Consider the following 21,448-nt stretch of genomic DNA (forward strand, 5'->3'; position numbering starts at 1 on the left):
CTCTCCCCCCTTCACCTCTTCCTTTGATCAACTACGAATCTGCAATTTGAATCTCTCAATCTGTCCTCATACCCCACATTTCAGAGACCACAAAACCAACTTAGTCGATCGTCTCTGAATCCTCTCCAAAAACTCATCATTCTTTTGAAAACCAGGCAACCACATCTGTGCACAGTAATCCATATCCTTACAACATCCTTACTTCTATATGTCAGCATTCTTTGCATCATTCCCCTAATCCACTGTGTTGTCCTCACAATTTTAGCAAAATGTCACTGATTTGCAAGAAAAGAGGCTTGACTGTAGATTGACAGCATTGAACAAGACCACGTTATCCTTGCCCATTATAGATCGCATACAGATCAGTGTTTAAGGAGCTGGTTGTAGCCAATCTAAGAAGCTTGGGATTCTGAGCACCATATGATTTGTCAAAAGATGAGTACAAATGAAGTGTACGATCATCAGCCAAACTGTAGATAGAATTGGTAGTGACAGAGAGTAAGCTGTTTATGTATAAGAGAAAGAAGGTAGGTAAAAGAACTGAATCCTCAGTGCTCATGATTGCATTCGTGAAGAAGCTCAAGGAGAGGAAGACATGACAAGTGTATGGAGAGAGAGGAAGGGAGAGAAAAACCTTGTTATTCAATTATAGTGTGACAGATAGACCAAAGGATGGCAAATGACTGGGCAGGTCTTGATGCCAAACACAATAAAATGTTATGGAAATGTCAGCATGTCTCTCCAAATGTTTTCATGGTATGTAACAAGCGATGTAAGCTAAGATATCAACCACGGCAGAATCCATACCAATGCTCACTGATTAATTGGTAAGCTCTTAAATAGTTGACATAATTAGAATAATCTTACATGAAGATGGATGTAAAACGAAAAATTCAGGTATAAAGCAAGGTGCCAGCTATATCCATTATTATACAATGCACATCCAGAAACTAAGTTCTGATTGGTTTTAAATAAATGAAATTATAACATTTAAAATGTTGTATCCCTTCATCGAAGTAGTCCACTGCCAGTATTTTGATTCAATCCTTCACAGCTATTTTCAGACTACCACTGCTGTGAACTGCTAACCTGGTAAAAATTTCTTCATGTGGAGAAAAAGTTGGAAGTCACTGGGTGTGCAACTGGGGCTATAGAATAGGAATGAAAGACTTCCCAATTGAAATGTTCAAGCACTTGACATTTGTGCAGCCAAATGGGTCATGTGTTGTCATGAATCAAAGCAACTCCAGAGCTGAGGAGGACTAATCTTTGTGTTTCAAATACTGTTACAATTTTTTTTTTAGAATCTCACAGTAAACATATGCATTTATTGTTGTTCTTTGAAGCATAAAGTCAATGAACAAAAAAAACATGCATCTGTCTGACAATCTTCTCTGGGAAGATCATGTGTACACCTTCTAAGATGAAAGCATCTGAATGAATTTCTTTGACTTTGGAGATCCATTATTCCACTATTGCACTGACATTGTTGGGATCGGCTTCAGCTCTAGTTACAGTGTGATTAAAAACTTCATCATCTTCATTATGATACTATTCCAAAAAAAGTTCAGGGCTCCACTATGTTTTTATTTTGTGATTTTAAGTGAGCATTTTGGCACCCATCTTGCACACAATTTGTAATAAGTGTTTCATGATAATTTTCTGTAGTAAAGAACATTGAACAATTGTTAGAGCCTCTGCTACTAATGGCTCACACAAAAACTTAGCAAGTTTGAGCGTGGTTAGTAGTTGGAAGGGTTTAATCATTCGATGCTGTTGGCACACTCTCCCTCAACGAGTCTTTGGACTCCATGGAGATGTCACATAATAATAATAATAATAATGAATTGTCAGAATTATAGAGGAATTACATTATTGAATGTGACATACAAAATTTTATCAAGTATGATATATAAAAGATTAGAACTAGGAGAGTATCAGTGTGGTTTCAGAAATAAAAGATCCACAATTTATAATATATTTATGCTATGAAATATATATGGAAAATGCTTAGAATATGATATAAAACTTCATAATTTATATATTGATTTCCAACAAGCATTTGATAAATTAAATAGACAAGAAAATTATACATTGCCTGAAAACACTTGGTATTAACCAAGAAAACTAATTAGATTAGTTAAAATTACATTAGAAGGATCAGAGGTGCAGCTAAGGGAGGGCGGAGGGGACTGCACTTTGAATCTTTTTGAACTTTTGCAGTTAATTCTAAAATACAGTCTCAAGAGCTCAGTTCCAAATATTGTAATACTATTGCGAATTTTCCCTGATGTAAGTGTTGCTAGTTGTGAGCAGTAGCGTAGCTGGGGGGGGGGGGGTGCGGAGGGTATGGTCCACCCCAGATGGCACTTTGAACCTTTTTGAACTTTTGCAGTTAATTCTAAAATACAGTCTCAAGAATCCAAATATTGTAATACTACTGCGAATTTTCCTCACAATTGCTGTAAGTGTTGCTAGTTATAAAAGGAGATTTTCTAAATAAAATTTGATCAAGAATTACCTACATTACTATGAAACAGACTTCGCCAATGTCATCAACGATTTTGCTAACAGAAAAGCAAGAAAAATAACATTTTAGAATGTTGAAATTAAAGTTTTACTACAAAAATAAGCATAGTGTTTTAATTTATTTCTCTATACATCATTTTTTCTTTTTGTAGTATTTTTGGTGTGTATTAAGAGGAGTGGTAAACTCAGGGACTGCCCCAGCAGCAAAAGTTCTAGCTACACCACTGAGAATGATCCAAAGCAGTAGTCAAAATACAAGGGGAATTAACAGATCCCTTTGAAATAAATTGTGGAGTAAGACAAGGAGATGTACTTCCAGCAAGTTTACTTAATTTGCTACTTGAAGCAATAATAAGAAAGTTAAATATGAGAGGATTTATTATTAATAAATGAATATAAATATGTGCATATGCAGACAATATAGCAATAATAACTTGCAGGATAAAAGATTTAGAAGAGAAATTTGAAGAATTTAATTGAAACGCTAAATAAGCTGGACTACAAATTAACAAACAGAAAACTAAATATATGCAAAGTGGAAAGGCAACAAATAAAACCATTACAATATATAGGTGAATAGAGTTTTAAGTTGTAGATAGTTTTAAATATTTAGCTTCATTGATAACAAGAAACAATAATATATCTGAAGAAATTAATGGGGTGCTTAAGGGTCAAAGCTGTATAACTGAGAGGAGACCTCTACACAGCCTTTAAAGGAATGCAGAGAACCGACCAGGGCTTCTGACTTAATGTCCAATCCTCACCTTATCGTGGTGCACCCTGTTGGGTATCTACCAGGATACTGAACGAACGAGGATGGGCTGGCAATTTGGGAATTAGCCAACCAAATTGTATTCTTATTGGCTTAAACCAATATAGAAAACAATGGTACAACATGGCAAAATTTCATTCCGGCTGGGATGTCGCCCAGTTGAACAAGGACCCCATTGTTTTTGCCAGCGAACCAGGGTGGACAGTGAAAAGTCAGCTACTGGAACAAATCTGAAAGCACACCTCAACTGAACATCACCAGAGTTAAAGATCGGTGCTATCAACATAACAAGCCTGAATGCCAAAGAAATAGAGCTAGCTGAGGAATTATATAAGTACGATATCGACATAATACGGGTAACTGAAACAAAAAAAACAAAAATTGGTGAGATCTTTCTGAACAATAAATACAAAATGTTATATTCAGGAAATGATAATCAAGGAAAAGAAGGAGTAGCCATAGTATTCAACACAAAATACAAGACTAATCTTCTTCAATGGTAGGCAGTCTCAAGTAGAGTGATGTGGGCAAATATCAAAATGGGGATTTGGATATTGAGAATTATTTGTGTCCCATAGAAGGCTCTACTAAGATAGAAGAGGAGGAATTTTTTGATGCCTTAGAAAAAGGCAACTGACACAACGAAAAAGGAAAAGTTGGTCCATGTTGGGAATCTAAATAGCAGAATAGGAAATGATTGTCAGACATACAAAAATATTTTGGGAAAATTTGGAGAAAAGAGCAAAGCCAATAATAATGGCAAATACCTGTTGGATTTCTGCTCAGGACATGGACTGGTTATTACTAACACCATGTTCCAACATAAAAATGTGCACAAATTTACATGGAGAGAAGAGGCAAGGAATAAGAAAAGTCTCAATCACTATGTTATTGTTGATAGTGATGTTTTCTCCCTGGTGCAGGACACCAGAGTGTACAGAGGATTTGAAATTAGAAGTGATCACTATTTAGTCTTCAGCAGGATAAAATTGAATTTCATATTGAAAAGAATAACATGTAAGAAAGTTTGAAAGCGAATAAAAGTTGAGCAGCTCTCAGATGTGAAATGTAGACTAAAATAGACAAAGATTATTGAAGAAAAAATGAAAGAGTTTGAGAACAGGAAACAAACCTTAAAGATTTGGTGGCAAGCCTTGAAGAAAACCCTGATTGATTCAGTCAGAGAGGCATGTGGTGAAGTTGTCTGCAAGGATAGAAAAATCAGAACTCCATGGTGGACACAGGAAATTAAAGAGGCAGTGAAGGAAAAGAAGAATGCATACCCAAAGTTCCTGGCAAATAAGTCCGCTTGTGCTCTTAGAGAATACAGAGACAAAATGTAAGAAAGCTAAACACTGTGTAAAACAAGCTAAACAAAAGTCATGGGAAGACTTTGAACATAGAAAATAAATATCAAGAAGGTGGTAAGATATTCTGGAGGTTGTTGAAGAAGCTTAGAAATGGAGGAAAGAGTGCTGTAAAAGGAGTTAAAGATGATAAAGATTACATGAAAACAGGAGAAAAAGATATTCTTGAAGTATGGAGTAATTACTTTGAAAAATTGCTAAATGAAACAAGCAGTGATAACACAGTGGTAAAAAACACTCAACAAGCATACAGTCAGGAATACATATCCATACTTAAAGTAGAAAAAGCCATCAAAGGCTTGAAATGTGGAAAGGCAGCAGAAGTAGATGATATTTGACCAGAAATGATGAAATATGGTGGTATAAAAGTCTTACAGTGGCTGCACTGCATAGTTCAGAAAGCCTGGACAGAGGGACGAATTCCCGATGATTGGAGTAGAGCTCTAATAGTACCTATATCATCATCATTAGTGTTCTGTCTCTTGACAGGTCCAATGGTATAACTCAGCAGATTCTCTTCCCCCAATTTTCTCTGTCTCTTGCTTCCTCCTTCATTTCCTGATATCTTCTTGTTTCCATTATATCATCAAGCATCGTAAGTCGTCTTCTTCCTCTATATAAAAAGAGAAATAAAACTGAATGTGAGAATTACAGAGATATTTCCCTACTGAGTGTTCCTGGCAAGATCTATGCCAGTATACTTGAGAAACGGTTGAGAAGAATTGTGGAAGAAAAGCTTGGTGAAGAACAAGCTGGATTCAGGCCAAATAGAGGCTGTCAGGATCAGATCTTCACTTTACGACAAATAGTCAAGAAAGCATGGGAATATAACAAAGATCTGTATTTAAGTTTTGTCGATCTGGAAAAGGCATATGACAAGGTGCCAAGAGAGAAGCTATTCAATACGCTACAGTTATATGGTGTCAATGGGGCATTATATCAAGCAATACTTAGTCTGTATTTGAGTTGCAAGTCGGCAGTTAGAATTGAAGGAAGTACAGGAAGGTGGTTTAATGTTAAATCTAGTGTGAGACAAGGATGTACATTATCCTCTCTGTTATTCATTATCTATATGGATCACATTATGAAGGAAAGTGGTATTAAACATGATATCAGAATTGGAGATGTTAATGTCAGCTCTTTGTTTTATGCGGACGATGTTATACTTCTAAATAAATCCTCTAGGGGTGCTTAAGGGTCAAAGCTGTATAACTGAGAGGAGACCTCCACATAGCCTTTAAAGGAATGTGGAGAACCGACCAGGGCTTCTGACCTAATGTCCAATCCTCACCTTCTCGTGGTGCACCCTGTTGGGTATCTACTTTGATACTGAACGAACGAGGATGGGCTGGCAATTTGGGATTTAGCCGACCAAATTGTATTCTTATTGGTTAAACCAAAATAAAAAATGATGGTACAACATGACAAAATTTCATGCCGGCTGGGGCGTCGCCCGGTTAAACAAGGCCCCCGTTGTTTTCGCCAGGGAACCAGGGCGAACACCGAAAAGTCAGCTACTGGAACAAATCTGAAAACAAACCCCAACTCAACATCACCTGAGTTAAAGATCGGTACTATCAACGTAAGAAGCCTGAATGGCAAAGAAATGGAGCTGAGGAATTAGATAAGTACCAGATCGACATAATAGGGGTGACTGAAACAAAAAAGACCAAAACTGGTGAGATCTTTCTGAGCAATAAATATAAAATGTTATATTCAGGCAATAACAATCAAGGAAAAGAAGGAGTAGCCATAGTATTCAACACAAAATACGAGGCTAATCTTCTTGAATGGCAGTCAGTCTCAAGTAGAGTAATGTGGGCAAATATGAGAATGGGGAACTGGACAATGAGACTTATTTGTGCCTATGGTCGCATAGAAGGTTCTACTAAGGTAGAAGTGGAGGAATTTTTTGAGGCTTTAGAAAAAGCAACTGACACAATGAAAAAGGAAAAGTTGGTCCATGTTGGGGATCTAAATAGTAGAGTAGGAAATGATTGTGAGACATACAAAAATATTTTGGGAAAATTTGGAGAAAAGAGCAAAGCTAATAATAATGGCAAATATCTGTTGGATTTCTGCTCAGGACATGGACTGGTTATTACTAACACCATGTTCCAACATAAAAATGTGCACAAATTCACATGGAGAGAAGAGGCTAGGAATAAGAAAAGTCTCATTCACTATGTTATTGTTGATAATGATGTTTTCTCCCTGGTGCAGGACACCAGAGTGTACAGAGGATTTGAAATTGGAAGTGATCACTATTTAGTCTTGAGCAGGATAAAATTGAATTTCATATTGAAAAGAATAACATGTAAGAAAGTTTTAAAGCGAATAAAAGTTGAGCAGCTCTCAGATGTGAACTGTAGACTAAAATACAGAAATATTATTGAAAAGAAAATGAAAGAGTTTGAGAACAGGAATCAAACCTTGGAGATTCAGTGGCAAACTCTGAAGATAACATTGATTGATTCTGCCAGAGAGGCATGTGGTGAGGTTATGTGCAAGGATAAAAAAAATCAGAACTCCCTGCTGGACACAGGAAGTTAAAGAGGCAGTGAAGGAAAAGAAGAAAGCATACCAAAAGTTCCTGTCAAATAAGTCAGCTTGTGCTCTTAGAGAATATAGAGACAAATGCAAGAATGCTAAACACTGTGTAAAACTAGCTAAACAAAAGTCATGGGAGGTCTTTGGCAAGAATATAGAAAATAAATATCAAGAAGGTGGCAAAATATTCTGGAGGTTGTTGAAGAAGTTTAAGAATGGAGGAAAGAGTGCTGTAAAAGGAATTAGAGACGATAAAGGTGACATAAAAACGGAAGAAAAAGATATCCTTGAAGTATGGAGTAATTACTTTGAAAAACTGCTAAATGAAACAAGCAGTGATGACAGCACAGTGATAAAAAACACTGACCAGGCATGCAGTCAGGAATACATATCCATACTTGAAGTAGAAAAAGCCATCAAAGGCTTGAAATGTGGAAAGGCAGCAGGAGTAGATGATATTCGACCAGAAATGCTGAAGTATGGTGGTATAAGAGTCTTACAGTGGCTGCACTGCATAGTTCAGAAAGCCTGGACAGAGGGACGAATTCCCGATGATTGGAGTAGAGCTCTCATAGTACCCATATATAAAAAGGGAAATAAAACTGCATGTGAGAATTACAGAGGTATTTCCCTACTGAGTGTTCCTGGCAAGATCTATGCAAGTATACTTGAGAAACGGTTGAGAAGAATTGTGGAAGAAAAGTTTGGTGAGGAACAAGCTGGATTCAGGCCAAATTGAGGCTGTCAGGATCAGATCTTCACTTTACGACAAATAGTCGAGAAAGCATGCGAATATAACAAAGATCTGTATTTAAGTTTTGTCGATTTGGAAAAGGCATATGACAAGGTGCCAAGAGAGAAGCTATTCAATATGCTGCAGTTATATGGTGTCAATGGGGCATTATATCAAGCAATACTTAGTCTTTATTTGAATTGTGAGTCAGCAGTTAGAATTGAAGGAAGTACAGGAAGATGGTTTAATGTTAAATCTGGTGTGAGACAAGGATGTACATTTTCCCCTCTGTTATTCATTATCTATATGGATCACATTATGAAGGAATGTGGTATTAAACCTGATATCAAAATTGGAGATGTTAATGTCAGCTCTTTGCTTTATGCGGATGATGTTATACTTCTAAATAAATTCGCTACAAGTCTGCAAGATTCTCTGACTAAATTGAATAGCTGTTGTAATAGATATGGTATGAAGGTCAGCAATAAAAAGACAAAGATAATGAAAATAGGCAGAATCATTGAAAATGTCAACTGTGTTGTGAATGGAGAACCTGTGGAACAAGTAAAACATTTCAGCTACTTAGACACAATTTTTACTGAAGATGGTAAACTAAATATAGAAATAGACAACAGAATCAGCAAAGCTGGTATCGTGGGAAGTCAATTGAATAAATTCATATGGAATAAGAAAGAAATTAGTCGGAACACTAAATTAGCTGTATACAAGACTGTGTTCAAACCAATTTTAACTTATGGATCTGAGAGCTGGGGCAGAAGTAAAACACTTGACCAAAGACTAGAGACCGCAGATATGAGAGTCCTGAGAAAGATTAGAGGCGTGAACAAATGGCATCAATGGCAATATCATATTAAAAATGAGGATATTAGGAAAGAACTTGACATTGTCAGCATCCAGGAATGCGTTAGCAGAGCTAATCTCAGATGGTATGGTCACTTAAATAGAATGGGAGAGGAAAGATTAGCAAAACAAGTGTTCTCTGCCAGGTTGGCAGGAAAACGACCCAGAGGAAGACCAAGATATAGGTGGACTGATACAGTACAAAGTGCCTTAGACGATAGAAATATAAGATCTGATAATGTTGGAGTCTTGACAAGTAACAGACTGATTTGGAGGAAAATTGAAGATAGGAAGTTAGTAATGATGTAATTTTTTCATGTAGTACTGTCATATCCTGTACACCCCTTGAGGATACATGTCAGGAATTTGATGATGATGATGATGATGATGATAAATCCTCTAGAAGTTTGCAAGAGTCCCTGACTAAATTGAATAACTGTTGTAATAGATATGGTATGAAGGTCAGCATTAAAAAGACAAAGACAATGAAAATAGCTAGAATTGTTGAAAATGTCAATTGTGTTGTGAACAGGGAACGTGTGGAACAAGTAAAACATTTCAGCTACTTAGGCACGATTTTTACTGAAGATCGTAAATTAAATATGGAAATAGACAACAGAATCAACAAAGCTGGTATGGGAGGAAGTCAATTGAATAAATTCATATGGAATAAGAGAGAAATTAGTCGGAACACTAAATTAGCTGTATACAAGACAGTATTCAAATTAGTTTTAACTTATGGATCTAAGAGCTGGGTCAGAAGTAAAACACTTGACCAAAGACTAGAAACCGCAGATATGAGAGTCTTGAGAAAGATTAGAGGCGTGAACAGATGGCATCAATGGCAATATCATATTAAAAACGAGGATATTAGGAAAGAACTTGATATTGTTGGCATCAAGGAATGCATTAGCAGAGCTAATCTCAGGTGGTATGGTCACTTAAACAGAATGGGCAAGGAAAGATTAGCAAAGCAAGTGTTCTCTGCCAGGTTGTCAGGAAAACAACCCAGAGGAAGACCAAGATATAGGTTGATTGATACGGTACAATGTGCCTTAGACGATAGAAATATGAGATCTGATAATGTTGTAATCTTGACAAGTAACAGACTGATTTGGAGGAAAATTGTAGATAGGAAGTTAGTAATGATGTAAATTTTTCATGTAGTACTATCATATCCTGTACACCCCTTGAGGATACATGTCAGGAATTTGATGATGATGATGACGACGACGATGAAGAAATTAATAGTATAATCACCACTGTAACTAGGTGTTATTATATTTATAAAAAGTTAATGAGTAATAAGATTCCTAATTGTAATTCTAAATTAAAACTTTATAAACAATTATAAGACTTGTAACGACATATGGATGACATATAAAGGATATGAAGGGATATGGAGAATTAGAAAAAATAATGAACTTGAACAACTAATTAATGGTGAAGATATAGTAAGATATATAACGTCACAAAATTTAGCATGAGTATTATTTTCAGTTTTTCCATTCTTTCAGTATGCTGTGGGGCATACTGAAAGAATGGAAAAAGATAGAGGAGTTAAAAAAAATGTTTGAATGGAAACTATTAGGACAAAGGAAGAAAGGTAGACCAAGAAAATGATGGAGTGATGATGTACAAATGATGAAAATAAAAGAATGGCTAAAAATTGTTTTGCAAGCTAAAACTCATAAAGAGTTGTAAAGCTAGAAGAAGATAAATTTCAGCGAGAGACAACACTTTTGGAATTCAAACGTTTTTGGAATTCAAGTCAGTCAGTATTTTGGATTCAAGGTTATATGGTGAGTGGTCGGTGTAATTTAGCGCTCGTGTAAAATTGGTGATTTTTGGTGTTTTTTGTGTGTGTTTTTTCTTAGAAAATTGGTTTTATAGTATATTAGAATGATTTTCGTGTTTTTAGAGTATTTTGTGTGTCTTTATAACATATTTTATTGGGGCTGTCGCCGCTAGAGGGATTCGTAGTGTGTAGTGTTCGTGAAAGCTCCGGATATGATAAGTATTATTTTCAGTTATCGTTGATAAATTTATTTAATATTGCGTAGTTTCGTTTGCCTTGCGTCTCTTAGTGCATCTTTTTGTGTGTTTTTGGTGTGTTATAATTTATAATTTGATAAAATACGTTGCAAGTAAGTATGGCTCTAGTACAAAGGAAAATGGTGGCCAGTAATGATAGTTCACCATCTTTATCAAAGAACGGTAGTATAAAAGAGATGATTCAGTGTACTAGCTGCGAAATGTACGTTTTGTGGAGTGCAGTCGGAGTGTGGTTAGATGATAATAAAGGAGTGAATGTGTGTAGAAAATGTAGCGAGAATGCGGAATTGAAGTGTATTTCGGATCGTGAGTGTGATATTTTTGTCAAACTTCAGAATGAAGAAAATAGGGATATGACAAGAAACGGTGAGGTTGTACCAGAGAATTGTGAGAGTGTGAATGTAGAAAGTGTGAATGATAGTATTAATGGTTTTACTGAAAATAAAAAAGATGAGATAGACGCAATGAGTGAGATCGCGTTGTTGAATGGTGCGATACAAAGGGCAAAACAACAGCTAGAGCGTATGAACAAAAGTCGACCGAATGAACCAGCCAATAATAAAAAGTATGACAAGAAAAATAGATGTATGAATGTGAACATGAACAAAATGAAGGATAGAGTGCTGTATGGAGACTCGTTAGTATACGAGATGTGACAGTAGAGGGTTTGACAAAATCGTACCAACCTGGTGCGACCACAAATGATGTAACTGAGTCTATTAGAGAGTAAAAGGAAAGGGTGAAAGAAATGATTGTTGTGGCAGGTATGAATGATTTGAAAGCAGACAAAATGGAAATGATAGAAGACCTGAATGAATTGTTTGAGGTAGCAAAAGAAAAGAGTGAGAGAGCTAGAATGATTAGTCATTTGCCACGGTATGACAGCGAAATGTTTAAAAGGAGGGCCATAATTGCGAATGACTTTATGCGTGGGTTATGTATGACGAGTGGTGTGGAATTTGTGGACGTGTGGAGTGAGTTCGATGGACGAAAGGATCTATATAAGAAGGATGGCTTGCATTTAAATGGTTACGGTGTAAGAAGACTTGAGAAAGTGTTGCTGAATGTGGTGGATGTGCAAATTCAGGGAAACTAGATTTATTAAGGGGGGAGGGAGTAGATATACAGTCCTTAGGGAGGCAGTTGAATGTAAGAATGAATATAATATGCCGAGCAAATAAGGACAAAATTCAGAGTGGGATAGTTAATATAAGGCATCAAGGTAGGGTTGGGGCTAATGGGGGTCTTAAATTCATGTACACTAATGCTAGGAGTATTAGGAACACGAAGGAAGAGTTTTTGGCCATGGTTGGCACTTCCAGACCACACGTTATTGGTATTAGCGAAACATGGCTGACTGTAGATGATATAGCTAGTGGGGTTGAATGTGATAGGTATAGTGTGTTCAGGAATGACAGAGAGAATAAAATGGGGGGAGGAGTATTGTTGATGATAGCTGATGAGCTGCAGCCAAGGAGAATAGAAGTTGAATTGCAGGATAGAGAAAAGAGCACATTTGAGGCCATTTGGTGTGAGATTGTGGCTAGCAGAACTAAATATACAATTGGGTGCTGCTATAGACCAGGTGATAGAAAAGATGGTGGTGACAGTATGCACAAGCAAATAGAAGAAATGAGTGGAAGGAGAGTAATTATTATGGGAGATTTCAACTATGGTCGCATTGATTGGAGTGAGGAGAGGACACACGGGAGGAAGGAATTGGATTTTATGCAGTTATTAAGGGATAACTATCTGCGACAGCATGTAATGGAAAATACTAGGGGTCAGAGAGTGCTTGACCTAGTAATTACATCTGAGGATTTGGCTGTAACAAATATGACCACACTGCCACCAATCGGTGAGAGTAATCATTAGATCTTGACTTGGGAGGTGGCTAAAGGTGTAGAATTTTCAATTAAGACAGGGTACATGTGGAATTATCGGGCTGGAAAGAATGACAAGCTTAGGAGTTTGATTGGTTCAGTGCCACGGCATGTACAACTGCAAGAACTAGAAGTAGATAGTGAATGGGAGGTAGTTAAGAAGTGTTTGCATGAAGCAATGGCTGACTGTATACCTAGAGTCCGAATAATAAATCAACTAGGGGTTAAATGGATGAATAACACCATTAAGCTTGAGCTGCAAAAAAAGAAACAACTATGGAGGAAATTTAAGGAGAAAGGTGACCGGCAGGCACACGAACGGTATAAAGCGCAGGCCAGAAGGGCAACGAGTGTGGTAAGAAAAGCAAAAAAGGATTACGAAAGAACATTGGCAATGCAGGCTAAAGAGAATCCTAAACAGTTTTTTAGATATGTAGCAAGTAAAAGAAAAGGAAAAATGTACATGGCAGAATGATTTTAAAGAATGCCAATGGTAGGGAGGTAATTGAATCAGTTGATATAGTTGAGTTACTGAGTGAGCACTTTGCAAGAATATATCATCCAGGTGGTGACATTGTAGAAACGAATGTACCAGTAGATTATACGGGAATTGTGGTGAATGAAGTGGAGGTGAGTAGTCTATTGCATAACCTCAATGTCAATACATCTGTGGGATTGGATGATATACCAGCTCGTGTTGTACGAGAAGCAGCTAAAGAAATGTCAGTACCCTTGACCATTTTGTTTAATTTGAGTCTCGGGTCTGGGTTAGTCCCGAGGGGGTGGAAAGAGGGGAAAATAGTTCCACTGCATAAATGTGGTTCCAAGACTGCTGTTGTAAATTACCGACCAATTAGCATATCAGGAATCATTGTCAAGGTCTTAGAGAAATTAGTCAAGAAAAGAATACAGGATTGGATAGATGAAAATGGGACATTGTATGGGGGGACAACATAGTTTTGTGAAGGGTAGATCATGACTCAGTAACTTGCTCACGTTTTATAACACAGTGACGGCTGAACTGGATAGGGGTAATGGGTTTACAGTAATACTACTGGACCTTGGCAAGGCTTTTGATAGGATACCACATTGAACCCTAATCAGTAAACTGGAGCAGATGGGTATAGATATAGGGTTGGTGAGATGGATAGGAGAGTGGTTGAAGGAGAGATACCAGAGAGTAGTTTATTCAGGAGTGGAGTCTAAAAGACGGATTGTGACTAGTGGAGTGCCACAGGGCTCTGTTCTTGGACCACTGCTTTTCAATTTGTTCATCAATGATATAGGAAAGGATTTGAGAGGAAGTGTTCACTTGTTTGCTGATGATGCAAACAAGTGAATGCAGAGCAATTATGAGTGCACAAGATGTCAAAATTTTATAGGATGATTTGGATAGTTTGGAGGACTGGACTAGGAAAAATGGATGTCAATTTAATGTGCCAAAGTGTAAGGTTATGCACTTTGGGGTAAAAAGAATAGCAGCAGTATATCGCATTGGTGGAACTGTACTCCAGGAGATTGATGAGGCCAGGGATTTGGGAGTGTTGGTGGATAGGGAATTGAAGTTTAGGGGGCACATTGCAAAAGTGACTAAAACATCTCACCAAATCACTTGGCTTCTGAAAAATACTTTAACATGCAAAGACAAACAAGTTGTTGTTCCTCTGTATTGAGCCTTGATAAGACCCCATCTGGACTACTGTGTCCAGTTATGGACACCAGGGTTTCTTCGTGATGGGGAGGAATTGGAGAGGATCCAGAGACGAGTGACCAAGATGATAGCAGGTCTGTGGAATGAACTTTATGAGAATAGGTTGAAGATTTGTGGGTTGCAGAAATTGGTCGATAGGCGAAGGAGGGGTGATATGATTGAGACATTCAAATTACTGAAGGAGTTTCTATAAGATTGATCCAGAAGATATTTTTGAAAATATGACTGGTGGTGGGAGGACTAGGGGTCATGAATGGAAGCTGGGCAAGAACGTGGTTGACAAGGGTGTTAGAGCTAGGTTTTTTACTTGGAGAGTAGCGAATGAGTGGAATAAGCTTCCAGAGTCTGTTGTGGGTGCTACGACCGTGAATGAATTCAAGGCAAGGTATGATAGATACTGTGTCAATGTCGAATAGTTGTTCTTGACATGATGTTAGGGCCTCTCTCGATGAGTCTGTCGACTCCTTGGAGTTGCCCAGAACAATAATAATAATAATAATAATAATAATAAAAATTTTATTACTGACAGTATCTCAAAACTGGCAAGATTTTCAATTTTCTAACTCATTTTGTGACAAGAAAGCAAACTTATAAACACAGACTAAGAATTGACAATATATCAGTAATATACTTCTTGATTCTTGCAAAATGACTGCACTGGTGCAAAAATTCTGGCACATGCACTGCTGGGTATGCGAGATCAGAACTTAGAGTCTGAATGGACTTTATATATCATCTATATATGGATCACATTATCTTCTTTCCATTTCACATTATTACACTATATCCCTCCATCTAACTGATGAGACCTGGAACTTGGGTGTGATTGTGGACAGGGAGTTGAGGTTTAGATGTATATTACCTTTACAATATGTGAACATGATCAAAACAGCACATGAGATTATGAGGTTGTTGAAGAACACACTAACAAGCAGGGATAGAGAGGTTATTGTTTTCCTATATAAGGTTTTAAGAAGATCAAATATGTGCACAGATCTATACAACTGGATTCCTTGGCGATAAAGAAGTGGTGAAGAGGTTCCAGAGCAAGTGACAAAGACTGTGGCATGTCTATAGGCCTCAAAATTAGCTGAAAGGCAAAAAAAGACAAGACATGATAGAAGCCTTTTAAGTTATGAAAGGGTTTTATAGGATTGACACAGAAGACTTTTTTCAGTATATGGTAAGAAGGGAACAAGGGGTCACCAGTGGAAATTGCATAAGAGTGTGGTTAGCAAGGGTGTTAGGACTAGATTTTTGCTTAAAGGGTGGTAAATGGGTGGAATGAGTTGCCAGAGGTAGTTATGAGTGCTACATAAGTGAATGAGTTTAAGGAGAGATATGATAGATATTGTGTGAATAAAGGATCTTCCACGATGAGTCTTCTGACTCCATGGAGATACCTGTATAATAATACTTACGATGGACAGTGGCAAGAAACATGCTAGTGATGTTAGAGATTGTTAGTGGACAGAGAGTTAAAGTTTAGGGGGCATATAGCAAAAGTGGCTAAAGCAGCTCATCAGATTACTTTGATGAGCATAGACAAGCAGGTTATTGTTCCTCTTTATTTATTGATATTGACTACTATGCACAGATCCGGGCACCAGGGTTTCTTGGCAATGAGGAGGAAGTGGAAAGAATCCAGAGGCGAGTGCCTAAGATGGTAGTAGGTCTATGGAATGAATCTTACGAGAACATGTTGAAGATTTGGAAATGGTTGAGACATAAGACCTCATCATAATAATTAACTATAAATACTGAAGGATTTTTACAAGATTAATTAAGATGAAATTTTTCAGAACAGGTATGGTGGTGGAGAACTATGGGCCATCTGGAAACTGAGTAAGAGTGTAGTTAGGAAGTGTGTTAGAACTAGTTTTTTGCATAGAGAGTAGTGAATGAGTGGAATAGGTTGCCAGAGTCTGTTGTGGGTGCCATTACATTACAGATAACCTGCACAAGCCAACTGATGCAGGGTGTTATCTACATTTCACCTCATTGCACCATACAAGGGTGGTCTGAAAAGTTCTCGGCCTAACAATGAAAAAACAAATTTATAATTTCAAAATTATTTTTATTTTTCAACATAATCTCCCTTAAGACTAATACATTTATTCAAGCGATGCTCAAGCGATATTATTCCGTCCCTGTAGTGGTTCTCAGTAAGATCTTCAAAATACCCTTCGACAGATGCAATCACCTCTTGATTCAAAGAAAAACACTGACAAGAGAGTAAGAGTGTTAGTTTTGGGAAGAGATAGAAGTCAAAGAGAGTGAAATCTGGGAAATAGGGTGGATGATCCAACAATTCATAGCGCAGATCTTAATTTTCCCATTGCCAAAACACCTTTGTTGGCAGGTGCATTATCCTGATGAAAAATGATTTTTTTCTTCTGCAAATCTGGTCTTTTCTCACAAATTTTTTTGTCTAGCCTGGTTGAAAGATTGGAATAATATTCAACGGTTATTGTTTTACCCTTTTCAGGATAATTAATAAACAAAATGCCTTTAGTATCCCAAAACACCGATACCATGACCTTTCCTGCTGATGTAACCAACTTTGTCTTGTTTAGTGCTGAACAACCGTCTTCTGTCCACTGTTTTGACTGCTGTTTGGATTCTGGTGTGTAATGGTGAATCCAAGTCTCATCCATAGTAATCAATGCACAAAATCAGTTTTATTCTTTTTGTTAAAATGCTCCAAGCACTGTTCAGAGATTTTCATGTGAGTGCATTTTTGATCTGCTGTAAGCAAGCACAGCACCCATCTTGCGCAAATCTTTTTCATATGCAATTCTTCATGCAAAATATATCCTACACGTTCCTTTGAAATGCTTATAGTCTCAGCAATTTCACGTACTTTGACTCGCCAGTCATCCAATACCATATCGTGCACTTGATCAGTGATTTCTGGTGTTATTATTTTTTTTGGACATCCTTCATGTGGATCATCTTCAAGGCAGGTATGGTCATGTTAAAACTCGGCAGCCCATTTCTTAATTGTCGAAAACAAAAGAGAAGAGTGCCCATAAACTTTTATGAACTTCTAATGAATTTTTTCTAGCATTAAATATTCTTTTACAAAGAATTTTATAACCGCACGATACTAAATTTTATCCATTTCAAGGGATACAGACAACACTTTTGCTTCAGACAGCTGTATAAAGCAAACTACTTGATAGAATGACTTGCAGTTTCACATGGATGCTTATGACAGATGTACCAACTTAGAAAAAAAAAAATTGCCAATAGTGTTGCCATCTACGGTCAAGGCCGAGAACTTTTCAGATCACCCTCGTATTTCACAAATGTTAGGTATTGTACATATACCTAACATTTGTGAAATACGATTATGATCTCTATTATAAGAGATGAAGGAACACTAACAGAAGAATTACATTCTATTCTCCAACTACTGACCAGCAATGGATATCCTAAAAAACTGGCACAAAGAATATTATTCTCTAATCCCTCTCCAAAACAGATCCACAACATTCATTACAGATTCAGTTTCCATCCCTTTTATTGGTGAACTTTCACTAAAAATCGTAAATCTCTTGAAATCTCATGACATTAGAGTGCCCTTCAAACCCATTATGATGGTATGAAATCTGTTATACTTGCCCAAGGACCACAAGCCTTTCAACAACCATCCTGGAGTTTACAATATTCCATGTTCTTGTGGCCTTAATCACATAGGGCAAACATTGAGAAGTTTAGAAATAAGACAAAAGAAGCATATTGGAGAACTCCATGCCATACATTGAAGACAACTTCAGTGCCTGCAACATCAAAGAGGCTACAATGATAATCCATTCACAAGGCGCTCTCAACAGAAACCAAAGAATGATTCTGTGTGACATTTGGAAGGCATTAGATCTTTTAACACATTGTACTTTAATTTTTCTGCAAACTAGCAGGCTCACCTGCTGAACAATGACTGACCATGTGCCAGCTTCCCCACTCCATGTGTTTCTGTTTTATTTGTATTTTTGTGTAACGGTTCTTACACATTAGGTGTTTAGTTATGTAATGATTCATATTTAATGCTTGTTGTATATTTGTGTGTTCATCCTTAACCCAGACAAAGCCACTAGCTTAAGTGGAAAAACTAGTAGGTTTATTAAATAATTATTATGATCTATAAACTCAATGTCAGTTATTTTTTATTACATTAGTTTTTTGGTCAAAAAAATAAACATATTCATCATGAAGATATTATAAATGAACTTGACATAATTCATATGCAAGAAGGCATGAATAGAGCTAATCTAAATTGGTATGGTCAGTCAAGCAGTGTGAGGGAGGAAATGTCAGCAAAAACAGCTGTCTGATGCAAGAACATCAGGAAAAAAAAAAAAGAAATATTAAAAAAAGAAATAAGCCACTATTAACTGATGCAGTTAATAGTGGCTTAGAAGACTGAAATGTAAGAACTGACAACATTCAAGTGGTGGCAATAACATTAGTTAGGAATAAAATGAGTGAAATGAAATTACTGTAGTAACATCACAAACTTAGTTGTGCAGTACTATCCTTGTATTCTGTATACCCCTTGAGAGTACATTCAGAAAATGAAGATAGTGATTTTGAAACCTTACTTTACTTTCAGTCTTTCCTCTTTCTTAATTGAAATAACAAAGAATTTCAAATGTGGATTTACCCGGATTCTGAACAACACTTCCTCCATTTTCCACAATGAGTTTTTCAAGATCTTGTTTTGAACTGGAAGAAGATCCACTGATTACACACATTTCTTTATTTCTGAACAGCTCTGAAACCTAAGAAAATTGATAAAGCAAATTAAACACAATGCTCAGGGAATATGATAACACAGTCCAACACAATTTTTGCTGACTTTTATATGAGACTTGTTTTTTTACTAATTTGGGTGTGCTGATTTCAAATATCAAACCGATTTTTCTCTATCATGTAAGGTTTTCCTCTATGACATTTTCTTTTTGCTAATTTGTAAGTTTTTGATAGTTTTAAGGAGGCAGTACTATTTATAGGATCAAAAAAAATCGATTTTTTAATAATATTTTCTGAAAGTATGTACTTTTAAAAATCTGTTCCTAACTTTTTATCAAGAAATTCGAAAAATTCCCAAAGATATAGCCTATTATTCAAAGGGGTGCGCAGATCAGAATCGGAGCGCTCACCGCTCTCGCTTGTTAGTAAACGAATAAATGCCTAAGAACCTGCAACGGCACGTACTGGTGCTTTGAATGCGAGAGAGGCCGATAATTAGATACATAACTACTTAACAATATTCATTAAAAATTACAAGAATATTTATAAAAAAATAACAATTTTACTTACGCATGAGTTTCAGGGAATAAATTTTTGTTTGTAGCAATTTCTGCTGTGTGTTCTGTTTTGGCAATCCCTTTGAATACTCCAACAGTAGTCGGCCATCATGTGAGAATCCCATCTTCCTTGGTACTGATCTTCCATTGTTTCTAAGTCTTGATGAAATCTTTCGCCTTGTTCATCACTTACAGCACCTAAATTCTCGGGAAATCTATCAAGATGACTGTATAGGAAATGAAGCTTTATGCTCATGTTGCAACCTAGGTGCTGGAAATTTTCAAGCATTGTTTCCACTAGATCTTTGTAATTGCACGCTTTTTTGTTTCCAAGAAAATTATTCGCAACCATCGTAAATGAAGTCCAGGCCTCTTTCTCAATTTCGTTTATAGAGTTGATGAAATTTGTGTCTCTCATTAAAGTTCTAATTTGCGGTCCATCAAATACAGCAGCTTTAATTTTTTCATAACTAAGTAGTGGAAATTTTTCACATATGCATTGGAAACAGTCACCTTGTAAATCTAAAGCTTTAACATACTGCTTCATAAGACCTAGTTTGAAGTGTAGAGGTGGAAAAATGATTTTTTTCTCTGTCGATTAAAGGTTGATTTATAACATTCTGTTCTCCAACATTTAAGGATATTCTAAGAGGCCAATGTTTCTGACTCCAGTGTTGGTTTCTAGCTCGACTATCCCAGAAGCATAGAAAACATGGAAACTTTGTATATCCTCAATGAAAGCCAAGTAAAAAGTTCACCATTTTAAGATCCACACAGATGATCCAGTTATGGCCTGTATATTTTAATAACTTCAGAACCTTTTTAATGTCCTCATATGTTTCCTTTAAGTGGACTGAATAGCCAATAGGAATTGAGCCATATACATTCCCATTGTATAGTAAGTAAGACACACTTGAGATTTCTGCTTGAACTGTCGATAAATAAACGGCACTCATTTGGATGATATTGTACAACACTCATTTCAGTTAGTAAACCTGACACATTGTTACAGTAAACAAACCCACACTCGTGTTTAAAATATTGTACAAGATTACTTTCCCTGTTACGATAAAAAGTTATCTTCGTATCTTGCTCCGGTAATTTTTTTTCATTTAATCTTGAAGCTAACAATTCCGATGATTCCTTTGATAGGCCCAAATCTCTTACTAAGTCATTCAATTCCGCTTGAGTAAAACGTTGCAGTCCAGAACTAGAAATTAAATTTTCATTGTCTAAATCAACATCCGGGTCTTGCTCCTCAAGAACATCTGGCATATCCCGATTATGCTCGTTCTCAAGTAAAGAAAGTCCTTTATAAATTGGCACGGCTATTTCATTGGAATGAGCAACTGGCCGAATTGCTGAGTCGAGATTTGGATACACAATTTTTTTCTTATTCTTCTTATTATAACCAGAAGTCTGAACTAAACAAAAATAGCAATCATCTACGTGATTTTTCGGTTCACGCCAAATCATTGGAATGCCAAAAGCTAATTTTTGGTGTTTTCCCTTGCTCCACTGTCGTAAATATTTTACACATGACTTACACACTTTATTTGGAGCCCATGACTTGTCCTGATCTGCAATTTTTACGTCAAAGTATGCAAAGTACACTTTCTTAACGAAATCAGTGATATTTGTCCTTTGACTGGGACCAGTAAAGCTGCCACAAATG

General features: G+C 36.6%; 1 protein-coding gene across 4 annotated transcripts in view; it reads right to left on the reverse strand.

Moving 5' to 3' along the window:
- The window catches only part of DNAlig4 (DNA ligase 4), a 588,281-nt gene that overhangs the window by 150,123 nt on the left and 416,710 nt on the right, over window positions 1-21,448 (reverse strand). For all 4 annotated transcript variants that reach the window (XM_090401217.1, XM_090401216.1, XM_090401218.1 and 1 more), the window contains one exon: window positions 19,128-19,245. In XM_090401217.1, coding sequence (XP_090257343.1) covers window positions 19,128-19,245 — 118 coding nt within the window. The remainder of the gene's footprint in view (window positions 1-19,127; window positions 19,246-21,448) is intronic.

Source organism: Typopeltis vanoorti, chromosome 12, assembly GCF_054136105.1.
Source record: "Typopeltis vanoorti isolate ZY-2024b chromosome 12, IOZ_Tvanoo_1.0, whole genome shotgun sequence".
In the NCBI taxonomy this organism is placed as follows: Eukaryota; Metazoa; Arthropoda; class Arachnida; order Uropygi; family Thelyphonidae; genus Typopeltis; species Typopeltis vanoorti.